The following is a 27,980-nucleotide window of genomic DNA, read 5'->3' on the forward strand; positions in this document are numbered from 1 at the left end:
TAAACATGGAGACATGGACAAAGGCATATTCCAAATATTGTTAGCATTCTAAGAAGTAGGATCAGCAGGCTCAAAGGTCTTCAGGTACGACCAGGCCTGAGGACACAGATCATTAGACAACCTGGATTGAAGATGGGCAATGGGACTGCCCTCTTCCATCTGTCATAAGTATTCTATTCTTTCCTGTCATTGTCAGCAACTCTTCCTGGGATGGAGGTGGACATTGTTGGCAAACCCTCAATTGAAGCCTATGTCCTGAGAACCATTAGCCTCATGGTTCACTTCCTGTAGGAGCTTGAACAGTCAAAAATCTTCAGACACCCTCAGTATGAGTAACTCATCTGCTTCCAGCTGTCTCTTCTCTGCCTCTCTGGTGGGAAGAAAACAGCAGCAGCAATATCTGCTCAGAATTCTAGCAATGCTGGACTGGGGCCACACCTGCAGGATGCCACCTGCCTCTGTCTGCCTTTTCTTCTTTGGGATAATTAGGTTTGCCTGCCAGCAGGAAGTCATTTCTTTTATTGTCTTTTTCCTTAGTAAGGCTCCTTGGTGGTAAAACTAGTTGGGTAAGCATTATTGGCAGTCTCTCAAACAATAACTGTTAGGTACAGTTCAGATGTGGAGGTTGTGCTATTGCTGGTAGAAGGGCAAATTCCAAGACAGACCATCAAAGACTATTTGCTCATGGAATTTATTGCTGTGGTTTTCTATGTTGGATTCAGATCAGTTTTAGAGCAGTTGTAGAACCTTAATTCATGGCAGGGCCTCCAAACATGTTAATCTCCTCTGTCTCTGTCTCTGTCTCTGTTTCTGTTTCTGTCCTCTCCCCCCCCCCCCCCCATCTTACTTTGTGGCACTGAAGACTGAACTCAGGGCCTCCTCCTGTTTGCTAGGTAAGGGCTCTGCTACTTGAGCCACACCCTGAGTCCTTATGGACTGATCTTGAACAGGGTGATCCTTCTATCTCTACCTCCCAAGTAGGTATGTGTTATTGTAAACTCTTTCCCCCCGGCCCCCCCCCCCCCCCCCCCCCCCCGTCCTAGGGCTTGAACTCAGGGCCTGGGCATTGTCCTTGAGCTTCTTTTACTCAAGGCTAGCACTCTACCACTTGAACCATAGTGCCACTTCCAGCTTTTTCTGTTTATGTGGTACTGAGGAATTGAACCCAGGGCTTTATTGCATGTTAGGCAGGCACTTTACCACTAAGCCACATTCCTGGCTTCTGTAAAATCTTTTGTAAGATTTTCCCCCTCACCCATGCCTCCCTCCATTGTTCACTAGCATGATTCAGTTTAATTTTATAGAGGCCTTGTTGTGTACTAGGCATTATCCTAAATATTTGTGGTAGTCAGCTTTCTGTTACAATAACAAATACCCAAGATAATCAACTTATAAAGAATTAAGATTGATTTTGGCTCACAGTCTTTGGGTCTGTGTCAAGGCTCACATCATGGTAGAGATGTGTGGTAAAACAAAACTGTGGGCCTCACAGTAAGTGGGAAGCAAAGAAAGGAAGAGGAAGGGGCTGGATCTCCTGGGCCACACCCCCAATGAGCAGAGGGCTGGCACCAGACCACACCTCAGTCCTCTTCTTACTTTACCACGTGAGTCTTTGGGGGACATTTCAAATCTAAACTACAGTGGTGTATCATGTCGGTCTCCATAGCATCCCAGGGAAGTTGTGAATATTGTTAGTTGTTATTGTTCCCATTTTCAAATTAGGCAACCGAAGCTCCAAGTGTTGAAGCTTCTTATCAGGCTGCCAGGCTACATAGTGTCTGGTTCCTCCTAGGCTTTGTTGATGATGTCTGCTCCTGCCTGAATCTCCTTTCCTCCTTTTGAATTCCTGCTGTTCTTTCAAGCCCATATAAAAGGCCTTCCTTTTTGTAAGCGTTTCTGTTCTGCATAGGCACAGCAAAGGAATGAGGAATGATCATCTGTTAATGCTCTGGGTCTCACTTTATCTTCTCAGTGGGATGCTTTGGTGTGGTTGAGGTTTAGGGATGCTTGCATAATTTGACCAATGCCTCACCTCTAATAAGAGTGGAAGGCAGGATTCAAATCCAGATCCTGGACTCTATAGTCTATGTTCTCTTCACTCTTGACTCATTTCCAGAAGTGAGTGGTTTATACCATCAGTGTGGCATGTATCTGCTTTACGTATTCTAAGTATTTTGCATTTCTCTGCAAGTAGTGATTATAATTGATGTCTTTTTAAATGTTTCCTGAACTTAATTGAATCATTCAAATTCTGTTTACAATTACATTGAATAGTATGTTTGTGTGAAAAACATAAGTATAAAATATCTTTGATTGTTTATTTCTTTCAGAAGGGAATGAACTTAAGAGTAAAACTGTATTGATCTCTATCTCTATCTACTTTTCTATCTCCATTATTAATTATAGTGTCATAAATGTTTATTGAATTACTAATGATACAAATTTTAGGTTTAAACTGAGGGAATAGGACAATTTAGTCACTGATGACATTGATTAACAAAAGAAAATTATAGCCACTCACTGGTGGCTCATACTTCTAATCCTAGCTGCTTCGGAAGATGAGATCTGAGGATCACGGTTCAAGTTAGCCCAGTCAGGCAAATTGGTGAGACTTCTATCTGGTTAATCAACAAAAGGCTATAACTATAATTTTTTCCATTGAGTTTAAACCCCAGTACTGGTGCATACTACACACACACACACACACACACACACACACACACACACACACACACAAATCATTAACATAGGTTAATTAGTTTTTCTTGTCTCTTTTGTATTGCTATGACAAAATCCACGAAGCTGGGTAGGTTGTAAGAAACATGATTATTTAGCTTATAGTTCTAGAGGTTTAAGAGTAAGACATTGGCATCTGCTTGGCTTCTGGTAAGGACCTATGTTGGAAGAGCAAGCGGGCAAGAGGAGTGGTCCCTCTCATTGGGCATCACTGCCTCTTCCTGTTGTTACAGAGAAGCACATAGGCCTTTGGGGGACAAACCATATTCACTCCACAGCATCGTCTATCATCTTTGTTGATAAAGGAAAGACATGGTCCAAACATCAGATGCAAATAAACTAGCTAAAGGAGGGAAAGATCCTTGCTTGGGTTAGAGAGTCTCCGCAGCCAGGAATTTCTCCTCATAATAAGAACACACATTTGCAGAGCACTCATTCTTTGGAACACTCTTGGGTGCTTTGTGTGATTTTCTGACATAGTTCTTGTTGTCGTCGTGGGAGGCAGACATTAGGTTGCCATATTTGGTTTTGTTTTCAGCTGAGGAACTAAACGCAAGAGGAAGTTAAAGTCATTTATTCAAGGCTGCTTAGCCACAGTTACACACAAGCCCACTGACCCCAGAATGTGGGTTTTAGCACGATTTTGTAGTGTGCATGTAAAGGAAAGAATTGTTCCACATTCTTTCTTGTTTCTAAATATTCCCACCTCAGTTTCCATGGCCTTATCAGAGTCTAAGATCTTGATGATTTATGGGCTTAACAAAGCATGTTTCTTCAATATGGTTGAGCAGAGGGATGCTCAGTGCAGGCAGGCGATGCAGGTGTGGCTACGTGGGTAAGGTCCAGCTGGGCCAGAGTTGGGACCTAGGCACATTGTCTCTGCCATTCTTTTTCCAGCACTTCGGTGTATATGTGGAGTTTTCCCCTCTGCTTTCTTTTTCCTCTCTGTAAGCAGAGCTTTCCCCTCCCTCCCCTGCTTGTTGATTGTGGGACTTGAACTCAGATCCTGGGTGCTGTCCCTGAGCTTTTCTGTTCAAGACTTTTGCTAGCCAGGCACTGGTGGCTCACGCCTATAATACTAGCTACTCAGGAGGCTGAGTTCTGAGTATCATGGTTCAAAGCCAGCCTGGACAAGAAAGTCTGTGAGACTCTTATCTCCAATAAACCACTCAGAAAACTGGAAGTGGCACAGTGGCTCAAGTGGTAGAGGGCTCGTCTTGAGCTGAAGAGCTGAGGGACAGCATTCAGGCCCAGAGTTCCAGCTCCATGACCAACAACAACAAAAAAAATCTAGTGCTCTACCACTTTGAGCCAGCTCCACTTCCGGTTTTTCTGGTGGTTAAATGGAAATTAAGTCTCATGGACTTTCCTGCCTGGGTTGGCTTCAAATCTTGATCCTTAGCCTCCTGAGTAGCTAGGATTACAGGTGTGAGTTACCAGTGTCCAGCTAAGTAGAGCTTTACTGTATCTTCCTGTCTTCTGGATGTTCTTAAACCATAGGGAGGAATCAATAACTTATGAAGTTCACCCATTATCTTCTTTAGTAGGTTTAGTTGCTTTAGTTCATCCCTTTGGCTTAACCTGAAGGTTAGTCCACCCACAACTGTGATTTTGATGGAATTGAGAAAAACTTTTTGTGTGTATGTTTATGTATATGTGTTTGATCTTGGAAAACTTCCTGTCTCCTTTTCTGAAGTGGTTTAGGGCTCTGTGCTTCAAAAAACCCACTTGCTTTTAGATAACCAAAAAGTACAGCCAAGAAACCTGCCTGGAGCCAGGTGCCTCTTGCTCCTTTCCGTGATCCTAGCTACTCAGGAGGTTAAGATCTGAGGATTGTGACTTAAAGCCAGCTTGTGAAGGAAAGTCCATAAAAGTCTTATGTCCAGTTACCCAGCAAAAAGCCAGAAGTAGAACTGTGGTTCAAGTAGTAAGATGCTAGCCTTGATTTAAAAAAAGTCAAGCAAGAACACGAGATGATAAGTTCAAGCCCCAGTATCAGCATGCATGTGTGTGTGTGTGCATACACTTAGAAGAAAAAAGAAAAAGAAAGAAAAAAAAGAAACATACTTGGCTTTCATTATTGTTAGTTTATTCTAATACCAGCTTCTTCAACCAGCTCTCCATTTTAGTCCCCTAAGCTCCAATTGCAAATAAAATGGGTAAGTAGTTCATAACAGCATTGGAGGTTAGTTAGTAGTCTGAGTTCTCGCAATCTTGCCATACACTTACTTTGTAACTGCGGGCAAATCGTTTCCTTTGTTGGCCACCTTCTCTCCCATGTATTAGATGGGTGATAGTTTACATGGTTTAAACTAGAAGTTCTAAATTCAATGCAGAGTTTTAGAACACCATCTGTTTTATCCTTAGAGAACAATTTCAGTAGGGTACAGTATTATTGTATAAAGTTTTCTACAATGTATAACAAATTATAACATATTATCTTAGCATGTCAGTAGGTCAGGGGCCAAACATGCCTGTTTTTGTTTGTTTGTTTGTTTTTGGTCAGTCAGGGGGCCTGAACTCTAGGCCTGGGCACTGTCCCTCAGTTCTTCAGCTCAAGGCTAGCGCTCTACCACTTGAGCCATATCACCACTTCTGGCTTTTTCTGCTTACATTGTGCTGAGGAATTGAACCCAGGGCCTCATGCATGCAAGGCAAGCACTCTACCACTGAACCACCTTCCCAGCCCCGCCAAACATGTCTTACAGGTCTTCTACTCAGAGCAGATGTGGTGATCACAGAGCTTTCTCATCTGGAAAATTAACTAGAGAAGAATCTGCCTCTGAGTTCATCCAGAGTGCTGGCAGAACTGTTTCCTTGCAGAGGTTGACCACAGAGAACTTCCGAGCCTTCTTTCAAAGGACTTTCAACTGATTGTCAGACCTACCCAAGATAATCCTAACGTCACCTCCATCTTTATTTACAATGGGAGTGAACAACTTTCAAAGCTTAGTTTTCTTCTTCTTCATTAGCTCTATTTATTTGCACCTGGGACATAAGCCAAAAGGATGAAGTACAGAGGGGATAATTGCATCTTTCACTTAATCTGATGAAACCTTAGGTCATACCTGCAAAATATTTTCACCTTTATTGTATTATGTAACTTGGATCATACTAGGATGTGATCACACTAGTTTGTGGATGTCATCTTAGAATTTCTACATGCCACACTTGCTTTCTATGTAAATTCCTATTTATAGTTGTACCTTATACATGCTAGAACCAGCTCCCTGAGTCCTCTGACTCAGCTTCCCAAATATTGGGATTACAGAGGTGTGTCAGCTCTCTATTTTGGCCTCATTCTCCTTACTTTGGTGTGCTAATTACATGTATATTATATTTGGCCACTCTATGTTCCTTATCTAGATTTCAGTATTTTATGTCCTGTTTTTCTCTGTTTCATTCTAAGGTTTTTCTCCCCCTTCTCTCTGCCCCCAATATCTCAAATTGAACTCAGGCCTTCTGTTCTTGCTCAGCTTGCTTGCCTCATGACTGGTGCTCTGGTCAGAGCCATGCTTCTAGTCCAGGTTTTTGCTGCTTAATTGGAGATGGACTTACAGACTTTTCTGCCCAGGATGGCTTCAAAACACCTTCCTGAGAAGCTAGGATTACAGGCAGGAACTACTGGTACCCAGGTCCTGTGTATTTTTCTTGATCTGCCTTCAACTCACTAATACTTTCTTCACCTTATGTCTAGTTTGCTGCTAAGTTAATCTATTGAATTTAAAAATTTATTTTTTTGTACCAGACAGGAGTTAAACTCAGTATCTGGTCTCTCATTGTTTTGTTAGATCTTAGTGCTTTAAAACAGATTTTTTTTGGGGGGGGGGTACTGGAGCTTAACTCAGAGCCTTGTATTCACTGATCAGTTGCTCATAAGTTGCTTGCTTAACAGCACTTAGGTCACTTCACTCAAGCATTAGTTGTTTTTTGAGATAGGGTCTCACTTATGCCCCGGGCAGTGTGGACTGCAAACCTCCTATTTGTGACTCCTCTCCTGGGTGCCAGGCTCACCACCAGTTCCCCACAGCTGTGGTGACAGAAGGTTACCACTATGCCAGCTATTGGTTAAGATGAAGTATTATTATTATTATTATTATTTGCCCTGCTTGGTCTTGAGTCACTAATCTCTGCCTCACAAGTAGCTAGGATTACAGGTGTTTGCCACTACCACCAGCTTCAAGCCAATGATAGTTTGCCAAAGCCAGAATAGAAAGTCCTAATCTTTGTATGTTACATTTCTTTTCTTAATTCTCTGTATCTGGGAAGGCCTTTGACCAAACCCAGTAAGAATCTGACCTGACTAGAGGAGGTGTGCTAATTCTATGCTTATCTATGTAGGTTTTTGTGCATTCTGGAGGTAGCTAGTGAATAATGATGTCTGCAGGATTAGGAGTCTTGTGTTTGAATGCTATTAACTTAGCTTTATGATCTCTGGCTGGTTAATTTCCCCTAACTTTAGTTTTCATAGCAGAAAAATATATTCCATCAGGATTTTGTGAAGGTCTAATAATTTAGTGTATGGGGCAAGGCCACATACAACTTTGTAAAATAAATACAATAATGAAAATTTGTTGAACTCTTTCTCTCCCTATATATATGCAAAGTAAGACACAATTTCTGAACATGTTGCTTTGTGTGATGCTGTGTTTGAGGTAACCAGATATAATGAATAAGACATAATTATCTTAAAGAGCATATGTCTTATAGCAAGGATTTGAAAAATGAAGAAATGAATGAATATTCTGGGTGGAATTACTTGCTCTGTAGTCCTCAATCAAAATAAAAACAGTATTGTCAAAGAACAAAAAACTCCCTGTTGGGAATGGTAACTAGATAGCGTAAGGTAGTTGCCTGGAAATCAGTTATCCTAAAGCCTTAATTACAAGGTTTATATTCTCTCCCTTTCCATTCAGTCATGTTGTATCAGGGCTTGAACTCAGGGCTTTGCACTTGTTTGCTCATAGCTGGTACTCTACTATTTGAACCTTGCCTCTACTACTTTAACCTTGGTAGTTAATTTAATTGGAGATGGACTTTTCTGACTGGGTTAGCTTTGAACTGTGATTCTCAAGGTCTCAGCCTCTGAAGTAGCTGGGGTTATATGCATGAGCTACTAGTGCTCAGCTAACTTTCTCTGTTTCCTCTCCTTTCCTTTCCTCTCTCCTCCCCTTCCCCTCTCCTTTCCTTCCATCCCCCTCCCCTCACTTGTCCTTTCCTTCGTTCTTCTTTTTGTCAGTCCTGGGGCTGGAACTCAGCACCTGGTGCTGTCCCTGAGCCTCTTTGTGCTCAAGGCTAGTGCTGTACCACTTGAGCTACAACACCACTTTAGGCTTTTTTAGAGTAGTTTATTAGAGATAAGAGTCTCAGGGACTTTACTTCCTGGACTGGCTTTGAACTGTGATTCTCAGATCTCAACCTCATTTGTAGCTAGGATTACAGGCATGAGCCACTGTATTCTAACTTTCCTAATAGCTAGAAAATTTTCTATATGATAATATTGGCTGGAATGTTACCATTATTATTTCTATCAAAGACTTAGTTTCTTAAAAAATAGACCAGAGGGCTGGGAAGGTGGCTCAGTGGTAGAGCGCTTGCCTTGCATGCCTGAGGCCCTGGGTTTGATTCCTCAGCACCACATAAGCAAAAAAGAAAAAGCTGGAAGTGGTGCTGTGAGTCAAGTGGTAGAGCACTAGCCTTGAGCTGAAGAGCTGAGGGACAGTGCCCAGGCCCAGAGTTCAGGCCCCACGACCGGATTCCCCCCCCCTTCCCCCCCCCCCCCCCCCCGCCAAAATAGACCAGAATTAAAACTTAGTTTCTCCTAATTATCTAGTAGGGCCATCCCCTTTCCTGCTTGAAGCAGATCAAATGACAGAGAGGATAGATTTCTCATTTTTGCAAAAGTAGTTTTCATCTCCCTCTTTAGGAGAGATGACTTTTAAAAAACAGTATCTCATTCAGTCTTGTCAGTGAATTACTGAGTTTCCCATTACATTGGCAAAATTATTTAAGTTCTCTGGATCTAGCAAAAGAGATTCAGTGGGCTGGTGTGCAGAGCCCTCAGTTGGCTGGGATGGGGTAGTTTGTCCCAAAGTCTTCTCTGCTGCTGAGCTCAGGAAGGTGTTAATATTGTTTCTTACGCTAGCAGATATAGGATGTGCTGGAATTGATTGCTTACTAACTAGGCAAATAACAGATAAAGTATGCCAGTTCAAAAGGACTGAGCTTAGTCCACTGCCATTTTGCTTCCTATGGTCAGAGAAATTCATATTCTTATCAATGATAGGGTTAAATTTGTGATGTGAATAGTTTGGGCTAAATTCCAACATGAACTGTTAGTCAGAAATAACATACAATTTATCTGTGAAGCAAATAGGAAAATTGATCTATAGTTATTAATTAAATGTGTCAAGATAGAAGCTTCTATACATTCATAGTTCATCCAGATGACAAGTGAAGTCAAACAGAAGTTATTGGCAGAAGCTTAGAGTCCTATTTTTTTTCTTTTCCCCCAAGCAGATTTTTCTAGCTTTCAATGACAGATGTTGAACATATATCACTTTAGGGACATTTTCCTTGCCAGTGTGTGGAATCTATTGCTTTAGAAGGAACTTCCCATTGAAGAACACATATTTGAAGATTGAAATAGAGGTCCTGCTGGCCCCTGGACCATGGCTATGACCACATCAGAGTCCTGGAAAGGGAGGCATGAAGTGGCTGTGGGGAGTACCATGGTTTTCAGACTGTGCTCTGAGGAGCTTAGGAGTCCCGGAGAAGCAAACAGCTGTTTGGGGACCATCAAGTATAAACAGATTGTACCAGATAGGTACACACATAAAAAATTAGAAATTTATCTTCTCAGATTTCTTTCAGTTAGAAAAAAATGACTTTAACTGTATATTATTGTGTGGCTTTTTTTTTTTTTTTGAGAGGGGGCACTCCTGGGCCTTGAACTCTAGGCCTGGACTCTGTCCCTGAACTTTTGCTCAAGGCTAGCTCTCTACCATTTGAGCCATAGCCCCACTTCTGGCTTTTTCTGAGTAGTTTATTAGAGATAAGAGTCTCATGGACTTTCCTGCCCAGGGTGGCTTCAAACTGAATCTTCATACCCTAGTCTCCTGAGTGCTAGGGTTACAGGGGTGAACCAACAGTGCCTGGCTTATATTGTGTGACTTATGTGTTATGATTTAGTGTTGGTTTTGGTTAGAATTGCATACATGAAAAGGGCAAGTATTTAACTTCCTCCCCCTTTTCCCCCTTCTCCTCCTTCTCTTCCTCCTCCTCCTCCCCCTTTTCCTCCTCTTCCTCCCCCTTTTTCTTTTTCTGGTGCCAGTACTGGGGCTTGAAGTTAGATCCTGGGAACTTTTTTTTTGCTCAAGGCTGGCACCCTACTACTTGAGCCAGAGCTCCACTTTTGGCTTTTTGTTGGTTAGTTGGAAATGAATCTCACAGACTTTTCTGCCCATGCTGGCTATGAAGCTCGATCCTTAGATCTGAGCTTCCTGAGTAGTTAGGATCACAGGTGTGAGCCAGGAGTGGCTCTCTAGTTCTCAGTCTCTAAGCATATTTACCCAGGCTCACTGAGCTGGTGGGAGGAATATAACTTTCCTCCCCCAGAGCAGCTCTGCTTTGATCTGTTGTAAACACAATTTCATTTGCTCAAGAGTAATCCTGCAACCATCTGGGATCCAAGTCACAACAAATTATTTATTCACCTATTTTGCTCTAACCACATCGTGGGACAGGGTCATAGTCATGGTATGTGTTTGTGATTAGGGGAGCAGGTAGGGTTGAAAGTGGTGCCGACCCTTCTTTAACACCATCTACGAAACAGCGGTGGCTGTATCTTCAATCTTCTGTGATTCATGATTGTGGGTGAGCCATGGAGCCTGTGTTCCTGTAAATGACAGGTTTTACTTATGAAAGTCAGTCTGGGATATTAAACATTCCTGGCATCTGGAGTTGCAGAGATGTTTGATGTTAATAGGTTTACTGGAAGGGCTTTGGTGGGGTTCCTCTGGCCTAACACAGGCTGGCTGTTGATGTCATCAGTAGACCACACTGGCTTTCTCTGCCCCTGTGCCCGTAACTCTTCATCTCTGATTCAGGCTTCTGTCTCTCAAGCCTTGGAGAAAATGACTTCATCACTGTGGCTGCCTGGAGGCCTGTCTGTGCCTCTCCCTTCTCTGTAGGCCCCACCTCCATAATCCTGTGGCTTGCAGGAGCCTGGCCAGAGGCTTTTCCTGTATCTTGGACTTGCCCAGTCTGAACAGCTTGGCTACTTAGGAATCAATTTCCAAACCTTAAAGCTAGGAATAGCCTGAGAGAAAAGCTGGGAGTTGGTGGTTCAGGCCTGTAACCCTATCTACTCAAGAGGCTGAGATCTGAGGATCGAGGTTTGAATCCCTGAGTTGAAGCCCTAGAACCAGCACTCACACATTAAAATAGAGCCCAAGAGACCTTAGAGACCTCTAGGGACAATCTAGGAACTCCCAAACCTGGCATGCTTCATAGGTGATAGAAAACATGCAGCTTTCCATTCTTTCTTGAATCTTATTCCATAAACCTGGATTGTCTTAAGATGGTATATATTTGACATGGAGTGTGGCACTTGGTGACCATGATCAAGTCTCATCCCCTAATTTAATTTAAAAATTATGTATGTCTTTACTCTTTTCTTTTTTTTTTGTTGGTTGTTGGGCTTGAACTTTGGGCCTGGGCGCTGTCCCTCAGCTCTTCAGCTCAAGGCTAGTGCTATACCACTTGAGCCACAGCACCATTTCCGGTATTCAGAGCAGTTAATTGGAGATAAGAGTCTTACAGACTTTCCTGCCCAGGCTGGCTTTGAACCGAGCTCCTCAGATCTCAGATTCCTGAATAGCTAGGATTATAGGTGTGAGCCACCGGTACCTGGCCTTTACTCTTTTTCATACAGAGAATTATGAAGAAAACAGATTCCAACTCCTGTTTTTCCCTCAACCCAGTTGGAGTAAAACATGTTTAGAAAATTGAAATATTCTTAGACTTTGCCAGAGAACCATGCAGACATCCAGGTACAGAGAACAAAGGAAGATTTATTGCCGGGAAAGGGGGCTGACAAGACTCCTTCTCACAAGGGAGAAGTGAGAAGTAGCACCGGCTATTGTCTGAGGTGACCTATATAACCTAGGAGGCTTAGAAGGCGCTAGAGAGGGCTAGAGGTGGAGACCCCGGTGTGGACGTGCGGGTCAGTGGCTTCATCATGGTGGACTAGGATTTATGGCTACTGTCCAAATAGTAGATAAGGGTCCTGCAGCTGCCTAGACCTGAAGGTCACTCTAAGGGCTCCTGTTGCTTTATATGGTGGTAGCTGCCCCAGAGAAGTGCCATCCCAAGGGAAAGGGGGGTTGGAAGTTGATTATTTACTGCCTTTACTACATGGGCCTAGTGTTGCCAAGGAAGGGAGCGTGCTAAGCTGTGGAGAGGGGAAGGAGTGGACTAAGCTATGGGAAAGGAGCTCATTTTACTAACAAAAATACACATGGTATAAAAACCAATGGAAAGGGGCTGGGAAGGTGGCTCAGTGGTAGAGTGCTTATCTTGCATGCATGAGGCCTTGGGTTTGATTCCTCAGCACCACATAAGCAGAAAAAGCTGGAAGTGGCTCTGTGGCTCAGGTGGAGAGTGTTAGCCTTGAGCTGAAGAGCTGAGGGATAGCGCCCAGACCCCAAGTTCAGGCCCCAAGACCAGCAAAAAAACCCAAACCAAACCAAAAAAAAAAAAAAAGGAAAATAAGTCTCTTATCTCCTTTGTTCACTTCCCCAAAAGTTAACTACATTTAGCCTTTTTTAGGATTATACTAGGAAATACATTTTTGTGGTTATGTTGTTTTCTATCTATAAAATCTTAACAAAGGAATTGTCCTGTGTCTACTAACTTTCTTGTATCTTGTTTATTTTTGTGCACTTAACATACTTTGGAGCTCACCATTGTCAGATTCCTTTCTAAATAATTATTAAATATGTATTTTTTTGCCTCAAACAGTATTTCCTGTTAGCTTAGAATAGTTGTACAGAGGGGAATTTCATACTGTGTAAGTTCCATTTCCACACATGCTTATAATATATACCAATCTATCTCTTCCCTCTGTCATTTTCCCTCCCTCCTTCCCAGATCTACTTCAGCAGGTTTTATTGTTCTGTTTTTGTCATTTCAAATAGTCTATTCCACTCATGTCATCCTCTTTAAAAATGTATTTAAAATTTCTTTATTCTTTTTTTCTTTTTGCTTCCTTAAATACTTATTTTTTGTTCCTTCTGTCAACCCTTTAACAAATGTCTGCATTTTCTTATTATACTAATAGTTTTGTTCTTTGCTTCTGTGTCTTTTAGATTTTTTTCACTTCTCTTTGTAAATGAGAAGCTGTGGAATTCACTTTTCTTTTCTTTTTTTTTTGGGTCCGGTCGTGGGGCCTGAACTCTGGGCCTGGGCGCTGTCCCTCAGCTCTTCAGCTCAAGGCTAGCGCTCTACCACTTGAGCCACAGCGCCACTTCCGGTTTTTTTCTTTTTGCTTATGTGGTGCTGAGCCATCTTCCCAGCCCCGTGGAATTCACTTTTCTGTGTGTGTCTGGCTTATTTCACTTGTCATGATGTCCTCCAGGTTCATCTGTGTCATCTTAAATGGTGTCTTTTTTTTTTTTTGGCTAATCCTGGGGCTTGAACTCAGGGCCTGGGTGCTGTCCCTAATCTTCTTTTGCTCAAAGCTAGCATTCCACCACTTGAGCCACAGCACCATTTCTGGCTTTTTCTGAGTAGTTTATTGGAAATAAGAGTCTCACCAGCTTTTCTGCCCCAGCTGGCTTTGAACTGTGATCCTACGATCTCAGCCTCCTGGCCTTAGGCGCTGTCCCTGAGCTTCTTTTGCTCAAGGTTACTGCAGCTCCACTTCTGTGATTAATTGAAGAGTCTCACAGACATTTTTCTTCCTGGGTTAGCATAGAACCACAATTCTCAGATCTCTGCCTCCTGAGTAGTTAGGATTACAGGTAATGAGCCACTGGTGCGTAGCTTCATTTTCTTTCTTTTCTTTTCTTTTTTTTTGTCATTCATGGGGCTTGAACTCTTGGTCTGGGTGCTGTCCCTCAGCTCTTCAGCTCAAGGCTAGCATTCTACCACTTGAGCCACAGTGCCGCTTCTGGTTTTCTGGTGGTTAATTGGCAATAAAAGTATCACGGAGTTTCCTGCCTGGGCTGGTTTTGAACCATGAGCCTCAGATCTCAGCCCCCTGGGTCACTAGGATTACAGGCGTGAGCCACCATTGCCTGGCTTTTTTTTTTTTAATTTTAAATAAAATGAAGCCAAGCTGGGTGTCAGTGGCTCACGCCTGTATTCCTAGCTACCCAAGAGGCTGAGATCTGAGGATCATAGTTCAAAACCAGCCCAGGCAGGAAAGTCCATGAGACACTTATCACCAATTAACCACCAGAAAACCAGAAGTGGTGCTGTGGCTTAAGTGATAGAGTGCTAGCCTTGAGCTGAAGAGCTGAGAGACAGCACCCAAGCCCAGAGTTCAAGCCCCATGAACAACAACAAAAAAAGTTATTGTAAAGGTGTTATGTTACATAAGTCAGGTAAAGAATACATTTCTTTTTGGACGGTGTCAGCCCTTCCCTTCCTCTTTCCTGATTACAAAGGTCATTTTCTACATAGTGTATGTTAAACTTTTGATGGTTATTGTCATATTACAAGTACTGAGCAGAAATGGATGTCGAAAAGGAGAAGATGGCATTGTCTAGTTTTATTTCAAAGTTTGAAAAGTTCCCCAATGCCCAACAGGTGACTGTATTCCACTTGGAAGCAACTGATTGAGAATGGAATAATACATTTTTAACAAATTTCTGTAATTTTCAAGTGGCTCCTAAGTTTTTAAGACATAGATACTTACTAATTTCTTTGCGCCTACCTACTTAATACACCAACTGCTAGATATTTCTTCTGGCCTAGAAATAAAAAAACTGGGCAGTTATAGTAGTCCCTCTCACAGGGTTGGTACTTGATATAAAGCTGAATAAGCTAATAAATTATTAAGATGATTATTAATGGTTATTTAATAATTATTATTTAGTTCACAAAACCTTGGTTTTGTTTAGGAACAACTGATTAATATCTGAGTTTTTTTTTTTTTACCTGCAAGAACGAGACACCGAGTGGACACTGGTTTAAGCAGAAACAATGGATTGCTGGCTCCTGTGTCTGGGATGTCTGGTGATGTCTGGATGTCTGGTGATGGCTCCTGTGTCTGGGAGTTGTAGATAGCATCAAACTTGGCTGGGTCCAGGTGCCCTTGCAAGCACCAAGGCCTCACTGGCCATTGTATCTTTAGAACTGACTCTTCACAGATGAGCAAGGTTTCTCCATTCTCATCTTTCTAGATCCACATCCTTTCATTTTAGCAATTCCAGGGAAAAGAATCATCTTTCCTGAGAGTTTGTAAAAATACTAGAGAGGATTCTGGTTGACCAGCTTGGTCATTTGCCTACTATCCCCTGAATGTGACTGTGGAGATTGTAATGGGTCCTGATTTGCTCCCTGGCAAATGCTCCAAGTAAACCATATGGAATGGATATGTTTTCTGTTCAGAAGAGAGGGAGAATAGGAGACAAGGCACAAGGCCAAGAACAGTTAAGTTTCTCATTTTACAGATAAGGGAAGTAGATTGGTAGGATTAATAAGTATGGGACTCTGGAGTTATTCTCATTTGGGTTCGTATTCTTGGTCAAATTAACCATGTCTGCATCTTCCTTCCCTCCCTTCCTTCCTTCCTTCCTTCCTTCCTTCCTTCCTTCCTTCCTTCCTTCCTCTCTCTCTTTTCTTTCCTTTTTTTAATTTTCTTTCTTGTCAGTCATGGGGCTTGAACTTTGGGCCTGGGTGCTGTCTCTGAGCTCTTTGGCTCAAGGTGAGTGCACTACCACTTGAGCCACAGCACCACATCTGATTTTCTGATGGTTTATTGGAGAGAAGAGTCTCATGGACTTGCCTGCCTGGGCTGGCTTTGAACCATGATCCTCAGATCTGAGTAGCTAGAATTACAGGCGTGAGGCACCGCCACTTGTTTCCATGTCTACATTTTAAAGACTTGACTCCTCACCTGTAACATATACATAGATGAAGTAAAGGCCAGCAAAAAATGGACAGTTAGCATAGTTCCTCTCTCACAGGCTTAGTGCTTGATATGAAGGCTGAATGGGTTAATGGATGTCAAGCATCCTTCATGGGCCAGGTAATAGGAGGTCCCAGTAAATGAAGCCGCCATCCTTACTGTTCATGGGACTTTAGGAGGAACCTCTGACTTCAGGAGGTTTGTGTCCTTCTAACTAGGGAGGCAGAATGAGGACGCACAATACTGATCTCTTCCTGTTTGTTGCAGAGCCAGCCCACATGGATGCCATCACCCACTCCCCTGTGGGAGCCGGGCTTCCCAAACACATTCTGGATATCTGGGCCATTGTCCTCATCATCCTGGCCACCATTGTCATCATGACCTCCTTGCTGCTGTGCCCGGCCACTGCGGTCATCGTCTATCGCATGCGGACTCACCCGGTCCTCAGTGGGGCTGTCTGAGCCCGTCCCAAGGGGACCCTTTGGGGAGGAGGACAATGAGTCCCTTCCCCAGACCTGTTCCTATTTCTCTAAGAATTGAGCAGGAAGGACTTCAGCGGTTGGACTTGTGCCTCAGTTTCGATTCGGTGGCTGGCTAAATGTGTGAACTTGGTTGACTGATGCCACTGTGAGCTCTGGATTCCTTATTTTCAGCTAGGGGTTGCAATGCCTCCCCTTCCTTCCTCACAGTGTTGAGGGAACCAAATGACCTGGTGGAGGTGAGAGCTGTGTATGAACAGCACAGCCATGACAGATGGGCCGATGTTAATGCCACGAGCTGAGAAGCGTTGAAGAACCAAAGAACTTACATGCTAGGGATGGGCTGAAGGGGGGTGAGGGAGATGTGGAGGGGAAGAACAGCCATTGCCAGTGTTCCGCAGGTCAGACTAAGCCAAGTGGCTCAATGTTATTCTCTTTGGAGTGTCACTCATTTTCTTTGGAGTGCCAACTCTATTTTCTCAGGTGGGCTAGTATAGCAGAACAGGCAGGAAAAGCAAAACTTTCCAGGACCAGTCTCTGCCCCTGTGTACATGGCAGAAGGGTTCTGCTGTTATTGCCAGTGCTAATAGAATCAAGGTAAATGGGCTTGTAGTTTCGTATTTCTGTTAGCTTTGACAGTAAATCAGTGTTGGAATATGCAGGGTGACTGAATTTCCTGCCCAACTAGGGTTGCTGTATATCTCTGTCCCAGCTCCTGCTACATTACACTCCGTCTACTCCCTCCCACCGGCATTGCAGCCAATGCTAGGTACTTATATTTTAGGAGATATTCCAAGGACCTTTGGAACCAACTCAAAACAGAGATAGTTATTTTAGATGCTATGATTTATATTTATATAGAGATATTTCTGGACTACCCAAGTGTTTCAATGCACAAAACAGAAGCACCCTGAGATTTATTAAATTATCTAAGAAGATAGAACAGACATTGGGATGTTGTGTGAAAATGATGCTTTTACTTTTATCTTTATTTCATTGATATATACAACCATTGTCCAATAAAATGGTAGAATGAGCATGTCTAAGGTCTTCCTTTCAGAGTACCTATTAAACTCATAACTCAAATGAAAGTATTCCACTGGACTTATGGGTCTTGGAGGTAATTTGAATGTAAAAATATATAGAAAGAAACGAAAGACATTGATTTCCAGGATCCTAGCTTCCACAGTTTATACAAACACACAATGTAGGGTTGACAGATTTTGCAAGTAAGATAATGAATTTATTATTAGTTATGCGCTTTGGATCTTGTGTTCCATCTTGTGGACATGTTCAGTTTGTAGTTATTTCAAAATCTGATTCTCTTCCTTTAGAAACATTTCCTTGTCCCATAATAAAAGCTGGCATGCATATATCTGAACAGCAAAACCTAAAGCACAGGACAATCTCTATCCACAGAGCCATTAGGGAAATGCAACTTAAACTTTCAGTGTAGCTTTTTCACTGTCTAGTTTCTGACATCCAGGAAGACACACCCAAATAGTTGGACAAGATGCTGAGCATAGCAAACAAAATGTGTGTTTTTATTCCCCTCCCCAACTCATATGTTAAAATCTTATCTCAGCTGTGGTGGTATGTAGGAATGGGGCCTTTGATGGAGAACTATGTCATGAGGACTCCACTCTTGTGAATGGCCATGCAGGAAGCTTCTTCACACCTGTATGCACGGTTGCTTCGTAAGATGGCTATTTTCTTACTAAAAGAATTCTGGTGAACTTTGCAGACTATACTTCCCTAATCCTTTTAAAAGTTATGATTTTGCCTGGTGCTGCTGGCTCACACTTGTAATCCTACTTACTCAAGAGGCTGAGATTTATGGATCACAGTTTAAAGCCAGCCTGGGCAGTAAAGTCTGTGAGACTTTTATTTCCAGTAAACCACCAGAAAGCCTGAAGTGGTGCCGTGCCTCAAGTGGTAGAGCACTCGCTGTGAGCTGAAGGACAGCACCCAGGCCTAGAGTTCAAGCCCCATGACTGACCAAAAGAAAAGATTTTTTTCAAGCACATAGTTCCCTTTATTGAAGATTTGTTTTGTTTTAGTACTGGAGCTTAAACTCAGGGCCTCTTTACTTAATTTTTTTAAACTTAAGGCTAGTTGTCTACCACTTGAGCTACAGCTCTACATCCAGCTTTCTGTTGACTAATTGAAGATTAGACTTGCCGATTTGTTTGACTGAATCTTCATCCTCAGATCTCAGTCTCCTGAGGAGTGTAGGATTACAGGAATGAGCCATCAGTGCCCAGCTTTGAAGTTTTTCTTGCTTAGGTCTGCTAGAATGATTCTTGATTGGTTGATTTAGATTAAAAAAATCTGTTCTTGGGGCTGGGAAGGTGGCTCAGTGGTAGAGTGCTTGCCTTGCATGCCTGAGGCCTTGGGTTCGATTCCTTAGCACCACATAAGCAAAAAGAAAAAAGCCAGAAGTGGCACTGTGGCTCAAGTGGTAGAGCGCTAGCCTTGAGCTGAAGAGCTGAGGGACAGCACCCAGGCCCAGAGTTCAGGCCCCACGACTGGACCCCCCAAAAAAAATCTGTTCTTATTAATTATGACCTAGAAAGTCTACTTTCTTTTTCTTTTGATGGCACTGTGTTTGAACTCGGTTTTGTGCATGCTGAGCAAACTCTGCTACTTGAGCTACCCATCTGGCTCATTTGCTGTTATGTTATTTACATAGCTATTTATTTAGGCCCCTCCCCCCTTTTTTTGTTCTGGTGCTAGCCTGGATGGTGATTCTACTTATACTCTCCTGAATAGCTGGGGCCACAAGGGCACACCATTGGCTTATTTGTTGAGATGGGGTCTCACTAATATTTGGCCAGGCCTGGTTTTGAAATGTGATTCTCTTGATTTTTGCCACCTAGCGAGCTGGGATTATAGGCATGAGCACTGCAGCTTGACATAGCAATTAGTAATTACATTAAAAAAATTGTTTTTTGGTGGCACTAGGTCTTGAATTCAGGGCCTAATGCTTAGTAGGCACATCTTCAACCCTGGCTATTCACTTTGTAGATCACTGTGTAATCTGGCATCAGTGAGGAAAGGGTTCTGTTGTTGAGAGGTCTTAGAGAAAATAGACATACCAAGGAACTGATGGTCTCAAGACTTCAGAGCCCATTGGTGGTGATGGAATGAGAAATGTTCTCTATAGTTTCGGGAACAAATCTGGTAGAATAGTGAGCTGGTTACAGGAACATCATCCTATGAAGAACAAAGATATAAATTCCAAATCCAAAGGATCTGGCACTAACAGCTTTAAAAATGGCACCAATTCAAACAATTACCCCCCTCAAAAAAAAACTCCCAAATACTCAAAGAAACAACCACTCCATTAATAAGTGGACTAAATAATTAAAAAGAGACTTCTCTGGAGAGGAAATAAGAATGGCCAATAGAGACATGAAGAAATACTCAACATCTCTGGCCATAAAAGAAATGCAAATCAAACAACATTGAGATTCTACTTCACCACAGTTAGACTGGCCATTATCAAGAAACCTAATAATAACAGATGCTGGTGGGGATGTGGCCAAAAGTGAATGCTACTACACTGTCCTTGGGAATATAAACTTGTTCAGTCACTATGGAAAGCAGTATGTAGGTTCCTTAAAAGACTAAACATAGAGCTTCCCTATAACCCAACAATCCCACTCTTGGGCATTTACCCAAATGACCACAAACAAGACCACCCTAAAGCTACCAGCACAACTATGTTCATTGTAGCATTAAGATCTAAAATCAACCCAGATGCCTCTCAGTAGGTAAAAGAGTCATGAAAATATGGTATATATACACAATGGAATTCTATGCTTTCATCAAAAGAATGATATTGCACCATTCATAAGGAAATGGAAAGACATGGAAAAAAATCACATTAAATGAAGTAAGCCAGGCCCAAAAAACAAAGAAACATAGGCTGCATGGTTTCTTGAACCTATTTCTGGTTATAACTAAAAAGCTCAATAACCATTCTTCAAAACTCCCCAGTCCTGAGCGTCAACTCCAGAAATAGCCAACTTGAGAATTACTTTAAGGAAAAAGAGAAACAATTGCAATATTTAGACATAGAGTAGTCTAATAAATATGGTAAGATATAGTAAATATGGTAAGAACAATGAAAAATATGGTAACTAGGCACCAATCGAAATATAATGTGTAAATACAAAATGTACATATTTAGTGGATACCTCAGAAATTTTGTAAGATGGGCTAAGAGATAACAATCTGGATAGACAATAAAAATGAACTTTTATAATTTTTGATAGTTACTTATGCAAGACTTAAAAAAGATAAAAAAATTTGGAGGAGTTGCAAATAGAGATCATACTTGGAATATATGAGCCTTCAAATGAGAATGAGAAAGAGCATAGAGGAGATTAATAGAACCTTATTGGAGCAATGAAATTCTAGTAATAATTTTCTTTTGATTCTTCATTCTACTTGGCTGTAGTGAATTTATGAATGAATGACATTATCAATTTTTCATCAATAATATATTTATTTGACATTTTGTTCTATTTTATGTTATAGGAGTAATTTCTGATATTTGTACTTCAATAGCAGATGACCAAACTCCAAGGTAATATTTCTGTATATATTTATCTAGTCCAAAGAAGTGAAACATATTTGGCATTAGTCAATTTTTTTTTTTTTTGCCAGTACTGGGGCTTGACAAGGCTGATGTTCTGCCACTTGAGCCATACCTCTACTTCTGGCTTTTTGTAGTTGGAGGTAATAGTCTAATGGGGTTTTATGCTTGGGTTGGCTTCAAACCAAGCTCCTCAGATCTTAGTCTCCTGAAGAGCTAGGATTACAAATTCTTCTATCTTACTTCCTTTGACTTTCCACATATAGTAAGTACTGATTGTCAGTAGTAAGAAGTATTATTAACCTGCAGATGGAAAAATCATCTGCTTTGTGTGATTGTGAACCCTTGGGCTCCGATGGTTAGATGTTGGCAGCAGGTGATATTGTTGGAGATTCTAAAAAAATCGTGTATATATGTAATGTATCTATGTTATATATAACATATATACAAACATATCTGTACAAATATAGATTATATTCATTATATATATGTATCCTTTCTCTGAAACCTTGTGGGAGGATAACATGGCTAGACAGTGTTGTTTCCCCTTGAATTCGCTAGCGTGTGTGTGCAGCCGCTGCAGTCCTGCGGAGATCACATGGGTGACTTCAGTACTGCGCCCCATCTGCCAGGAGTTGATCAGCATGAGATCCTCACCAGGCTGAGCAGAGGCCATGCCGTGCTCTTGGGCTTCCTAGCCTCCCGAGCTGTGTGGAATAAACCTTTTCTGTAAATGACTCCAGTGTCATTATTTCTGTTTCAGTGGCAGAAGGTAGACGAAGATGGTGGATTACTGAATTAAAGAAACCATACAAGCTCACTCTATTTAGTATTTTGAGATAGAATATATTTACACTCATCCCTGTCTCTGGCACAGAGACTGAATATTGTAGTACTTCATAAGTGAAAAGTCAGGAGGGTCTGGCAAAGGCTGCTAGTTTGCTGTGCAATACCCATTGTTACCAACATAACCATTTTTAAAATAGTTTTTAGCATTAGTTAGCTGTATAAGATCATTTCATTTAGACATATCTACATATACATACAATGTGCCTTTTTTCTTTTATTTATTTTTTATTGTGAAAAATACTGTACAGAGGGGTTACAGTTACATGAGTAAGGTAATGAGTATATTTCCTATCGAGCATTGTTACCTCCTCCTTTGTTTTTCCCCTACCATCCCTTCCCTCCCCACCTCCCCAACTCCTCCCTCTCCCCCACCAAAGTTGTAAAGTTCGTTTGCAACATAGTGTCTTGTACATCTCATTGTTATAATGGTCAACCTGTATCCTTATTTCAGCACTTTGCTATTTCCCTTCCCCTCTCCAAATTATAAAAATGGCAGTGTACCTTCTTAAGCCAAATGTAACAAGCTTTTCTTTAAAATATATTTTTATTGTAAGGTACTGTACAGAGGGGTTACAGTTACATGAGCAAGTTAATGAGTCCATTTCCTATTGAGCATTGTTACCCCGAAAAGACAGCTTGCACAGGAAAGTCCATGAGATTCTTTTTTTTTCTTTTGGTTGGTCATGGGGCTTGAACTCTGGGCTTGGGCACTGGCCCTGACCTCTTTAGCTCAAGGCAAGTGCTCTATCAATTGAGCCATAGCATCACTTCCAATAACAAGCTTTATTTTTGCATTTTTCACATGTACATAGACAATTTTGACCTTATTCACCCTTCCTCGCCCTCTCTTTAACCTTAAATTTTATCAGGACCAACACCATTTTGGCTTCTTAGGAACCTGGGGAAATTAGAGACAAAAATCTATTATATTTTATCACCAACTTAACAGACCCATATCAAGCATAGAAATAGAAACAGCAATAAAGGACCTCCCATCTAAGAAAAGCCCAGGACCAGATGGATTTACAGTGGAATTCTACAAGGCCTTCAAAGCAGAACTCACACCAATACTCCTCCAACTCTTCAATGAAATTGAAAGAGAAAGTTCACTACTGAACTCTTTCTATGAAGCCATCATAACCCTCCCAAAACCAGGCAGGGACTCATCAAAGAAAGAGAACTACAGACCCATTTCTTTGATGAACATTGATGCAAAAAACTTCTCAACAAAATTTTGGCCAATCAACTTCAACAACTCATCAGAAAACTCACACACCACCATCAAACAGGATTCATTTCAAGGATGCAAATCTGGTTCAATATACACAAATCAATATAATTGATCACATCAACAAAGCAAGGATAAGAACCACATGATTATCTCAACCCAAGCTGCTGGCCCTGCCCGGTTGCCACAGACAGGCCTTACCCTCTAATTTGCAACTAGCTTTTTTCCTTTTTTTTTTTTTTTTTTTTTTTGATGCTGGTACTGTTCCTGCTCCAGCCTCCTGAGTAGCTACGATGGCAGATGTGAACCACAGATGCCTGGTTCCCATCTCTTCTTACCATTTACTCCTTTATCTTGCTTTCCCCAATCTTGGCCTATGTTTTTAATTCCTTCCTTCCTTCCTTCCTTCCTTCCTTCCTTCCTTCCTTCCTTCCTTCCTTCCTTCCTTCCTTCCTTCCTTCCTTCCCTCCCTCCTTCTTCCTCCTCTTTCTCTTCATGGTGCTGAGGATAGAACTCAGGATCTTAGCATGTGCCAGACAAGTATTCTGGCACTGAGCTATACCCTCAGCCCCAAGATTCAGAACCCCTTTATGATGAAGGCTCTGGAAAAAACTAGGAATCCATGGAACATTCCTCAATACAATAAAGGCTGTATATGACAAACCTACAGCCAACATTACACTTAATGGCAAAAAGCTAAAGCCATTTCCTATAAACTCAGGAATGAGACAAGGATGTCTACTCTCTCCACTTCTATTCAATTTAGTATTAGAATGCCTAGCTACAGCAATAAGATAAGATGCAAACACAAAGGGATCCAAATAGGGAAAGATGAAGTAAAACTCTCCCTCTTTGTAGATAATATGATCTTGTATTTAAAGAATCCCAAATTACTCGAGCTGATTCAAAACTTTGGCAAAGTAGCAGGGTATTAAATTAACCCTCAAAAATCAGCAGCTTTTCTGTATGCCAACAATGAGAAGAACACAGCTGAAATCAGGAAAGCAACTCCTTTTGTAATAGCCCCACAAAAAAAATACCTTGGAGTAAACTGAAGAAATGAAGGACCTCTACGATGAAAACTTTAAAAACCTGAGAAAGGAAATTAAAGCAGAACTTAGGAAGTGGCAAAAACCTTCCATGCTCCTGGATTGGGAGGATCAACATTGTGAAAATGGCAATACTTCCCAAGGCTATCTACAAATTCAATGTGATACCTATCAATATTCTAACCTCATTCTTCATTGAAATAGAAGAAGCCATCCAAAAATTCATATGGAACAATAAAAGACCCTGAATAGCAAAAACAATCCTTAGCAGAAAGAACAGAACTAGAGGCTATCAACACAAATTTCAAACTCTTACTACAAAGCCGTGGTAAGCAAAACAGCTTGGTACTGGCACAAGAACAGACCTCAGAACCAATGGAATAGAATTGAAAACCCAGAAATGAACCTACAGACTTATATCCATCAAATCTCCGATAAGGGAGCTAAAAAAATAGAATGGAAGAAAGACAGCCTCTTCAGTAAATGGTGCTGGCAAAATTGGTTAATCACCTTAGAAAACTAAAGCTAGACCTTATATATCACCCTGCACCAGAATCAACTCCAAATGGATCAAAGACCTTGAAGTCAAAGCAGACACCCTGAAAACATTACAGGAAGGAATAGGAGAAAGTCTAGGGCTCCTTGGCACAGGTCAAAATTTTCTTAATGGAGACCCAGAAACACAACAAATCAAAGAAAGTTTGGACAAATGTGATTGCATGAAACTGCAGAGCTGCATGGCAAAGGACATAGAAAGCAAGATCAATAGAAAGCCCACTGATTGGGAGAGGATCCTCACTAGCCATACAACAGACAAGGGTCCCATATCTAAAATATACTTAGAACTAAAAAAATTAAATCCCCCAACAACAAATCTTCAAAGAAACAACTGCCTGATAAATAAGTGGGCTAAAGACTTAAAAGTGAAACTTCTCTGAAGAGGAAATAAGAATGGCCAATAGACACAGGAAGAAATGCTCAACCTCTCTAGCCATAAAAGAAATACAAATAAAAAAAAACATTGAGATTCCACCTCACCTCAATTAGAAGGCTATAATCAAGAAATCTAGTAACAACAGATGCTGGAGGGGATGTGGCCCAAAGGGAACCCTACTGCATTGTTCGTGGGAGTGTAAACTTGTTCAACTATTTTGGAAAGCAGTATGGAGGTTCCTCAAAACACTTCAAATAGAGCTCCCTATGACCCAGAAATCCCAATTTTGGGCATTTACCCAAATGATCACAAACAAGGCTATACTAAAGCTTCCAGCACAACTTTATTTATCACTGCATTATTTACCATAGCTAAGATATGGAACCAACCCAGATGCCCCTCAGTAGATGAATATATCAAGAAAATGTGATATATATATATATATATATATATATATATACATACACACACACACACACACACACACACACACACACACACACACACACACACACAATGGAATATATGCCTTCATCAGAAAGAATGACATTGCCCCTTTTGTTAGGAAATGGAAAGACTTGGAAAAAATTATATTAAGTGAAGTAAGCCAGGCCCAAAGAAACATAGGTCCCATAATTTCCCTTATCTGCAATAACTAGTATGTGTCTAGAACAAGCCAAAAAGGTCAAAAGCTATGTACATTTGACCATATAAGCTAAATGAACCCCAAGATAGGGACACAACTGTTTTTATTCTTTCTTCTCTTGTTATTAATGAACTTAAAATGTACTATGTAATTTTTTTTTGTTTCTTTTGTATGTTCTTCCTCCACAGTATAATTCATTTTCACTGTATTTGATTCTGGTGCCCTGCATCTTGTATATACACTTTTCTAATTTGGGGAGGGGAAGGGAAAAAAAAACAAAATGCTTAAATAGGGATACAGGTTGACCCATTGCAACGATCAGATCTACAAGACACTCTATTGGAAATGAACTTTACAAACAACTTCAGTGAGGGGGGTGGGGTGGGGAGGGGAAAGGGGGAGGGAGTAGTTGGGGAGGTGGGGAAGGAAGGGATGATAGGGGAAAAACAAAGGAGGAGGCAAGAATTCTAGATAGGAAATGTACTCATTACCTTTCTCATGTAACTTAACCCCTCTATACAGTATTTTTTTTACAATAAAAACATACAAAATCTATTATAGTTTATTGATATTATTACTGAGTTGTCTGTAATGTTTTGACCAAATCTTACTTTTGAAAATTTTGTCACTTTCTATGTTAAAAATTGTACAGTAAATTAACTTTTTGTGCATTTACAATTTTTTTTTTGGTACCCTGGCTTGAACTCTGGGCTTCCTGTGCTGTTGGTCAGCTTTTAGCTCTCATAGTAGGAACTCACTTGAGCCAAGTCTCTAGCCCAGTTTCTTTGCTGGTTAATTGGAGATGGAGTCTCACAGACTTTTCTTCTACAGCTGGCTTCTAATTGTCATCCTCAGATCTCAGCCTCCTAAGTTTGTATACTGGGTCTGGAATTCAGGGCCTGGGTCCTGTCCCTTAGTCTTTTGGTTCAAGATTGCACTCTACCACTTGAGTCACACCTCCACTTCTGTCTTTTTGTTGGTTAATTGGAGATAAGAATTTCACATACCTTTCTGCTCAGGCTGATCTGATCTTAGCTTCCTGAGTAGCCAGAATTATTAGTATGAGACACTAGCACCCAACACATTCTATGTGTTTTAAAATATGTATAGATTCATGTATTCATCACCACAAATGATGCTGAATATGTCCATCACCCCAAACACTCCCTGTGCATGGTCTCTTTATTATAGTCTCCACCCTGCCCCTGACCCTTGGGATCCATAATCTTTTTTCCTGTTACAGAATGCTATTAAATGGAATCATAAAATGCACCTTTCAGCATGTCTTTACACCATCTTATCTACCCATGAATTGACAGGCATTTGAGGTGTATTCTGTTTTTTGATAAAAATAAAGTTACTACAAAGATATGTATATAGGGTTTGATATGAACATCAGATTTTCTTTCTCCTAGATAAGAAATTAAGAGTGGGAGTGATGGAAATGGCGCTGTAGCTCAAGTGGTAAAGTACTAGCCTTGAGCTGAAGAGCTGAGGGACAGTGCTCAGGCCCATAGTTCAAGCCCCACGACCGACCAAAAAAAAAAAGAGTGGGAGTGCTGGGGCTGGGAAGGTGGCTCAGTGGTAGAGCGCTTGCCTTGCATGCCTAAGGCCCTGGGTTCGATTCCTCAGCACCACATAAGCAAAAAGAAAAACGCCAGAAGTGGTGCTATGGTTCAAGTGGTAGAGCGCTAGCCTTGAGCTGAAGAGCCGAGGGACAGCGCCCAGGCCCAGAGTTCAGGCCCCTCGACTGGACACCCCCCCCCAAAAGAGTGGGAGTGCACATGATATTTGTATTAAGATACGGCCAGACGTTTCTCCCCCATAATGGTGCTCCACTTTTGCATTGTCCCCAGCTGCTGAGAGTCCTTATACACACTTGGTATTGCTTAGCACTTCCCCCCATTTTAATGTGTGTAGTAGTATCACATGTGCTTTTAGTGTGAGTTTTCCTAGTGTCAGATGTATCTTTATGTTCTTACTTGGAAGCTATACCTCTTTTGGTGAAGTTTTAAGTTTTGGCATTTTTTTTAGCTGTGTTGTTTACTATTAAGGGGTGTGTGTGTGCGCCAGTCCTGGGATTTGAACTCAGGTTCTGCCTGGATATTCTCCCTTTTTTTCTAGTACAAGTCTAGTGTTCAACCACTTAAGCAACTCTACTTTGGGTTTTTGGTGATTACTTTTAAATAAGGGTCTCATGGACTTTCTTGCTTTGACTGGTTTCAAACTGCAATCCTTAGATATCAGCCTCCTAAATAGCTAGGATTACAGGCATTAGCCACTAGTGCCCAGCTAAGAATTCTTAAAAAAAAATTATA

At 41.3% G+C, this 27,980-nt stretch overlaps 1 protein-coding gene across 6 annotated transcripts in view; it reads left to right on the top strand.

The window, feature by feature from the left end:
- Window positions 1–17,389, top strand: part of Smim3 (small integral membrane protein 3) — a 52,947-nt gene extending 35,558 nt beyond the window's left edge. For all 6 annotated transcript variants that reach the window (XM_070036422.1, XM_070036423.1, XM_070036421.1 and 3 more), the window contains one exon: window positions 16,142–17,389. In XM_070036422.1, the coding sequence (XP_069892523.1) occupies window positions 16,153–16,335 (183 nt within the window). In that variant the 5' untranslated portion in view covers window positions 16,142–16,152 and the 3' untranslated portion in view covers window positions 16,336–17,389. The remainder of the gene's footprint in view (window positions 1–16,141) is intronic.
- Window positions 17,390–27,980: the final 10,591 nt, after the last annotated feature.

This window comes from Dipodomys merriami, unplaced genomic scaffold (genome assembly GCF_024711535.1).
Source record: "Dipodomys merriami isolate MVZ:Mamm:240054 unplaced genomic scaffold, mDipMer1.0.p SCAF_27, whole genome shotgun sequence".
Taxonomy (NCBI): Eukaryota; Metazoa; Chordata; class Mammalia; order Rodentia; family Heteromyidae; genus Dipodomys; species Dipodomys merriami.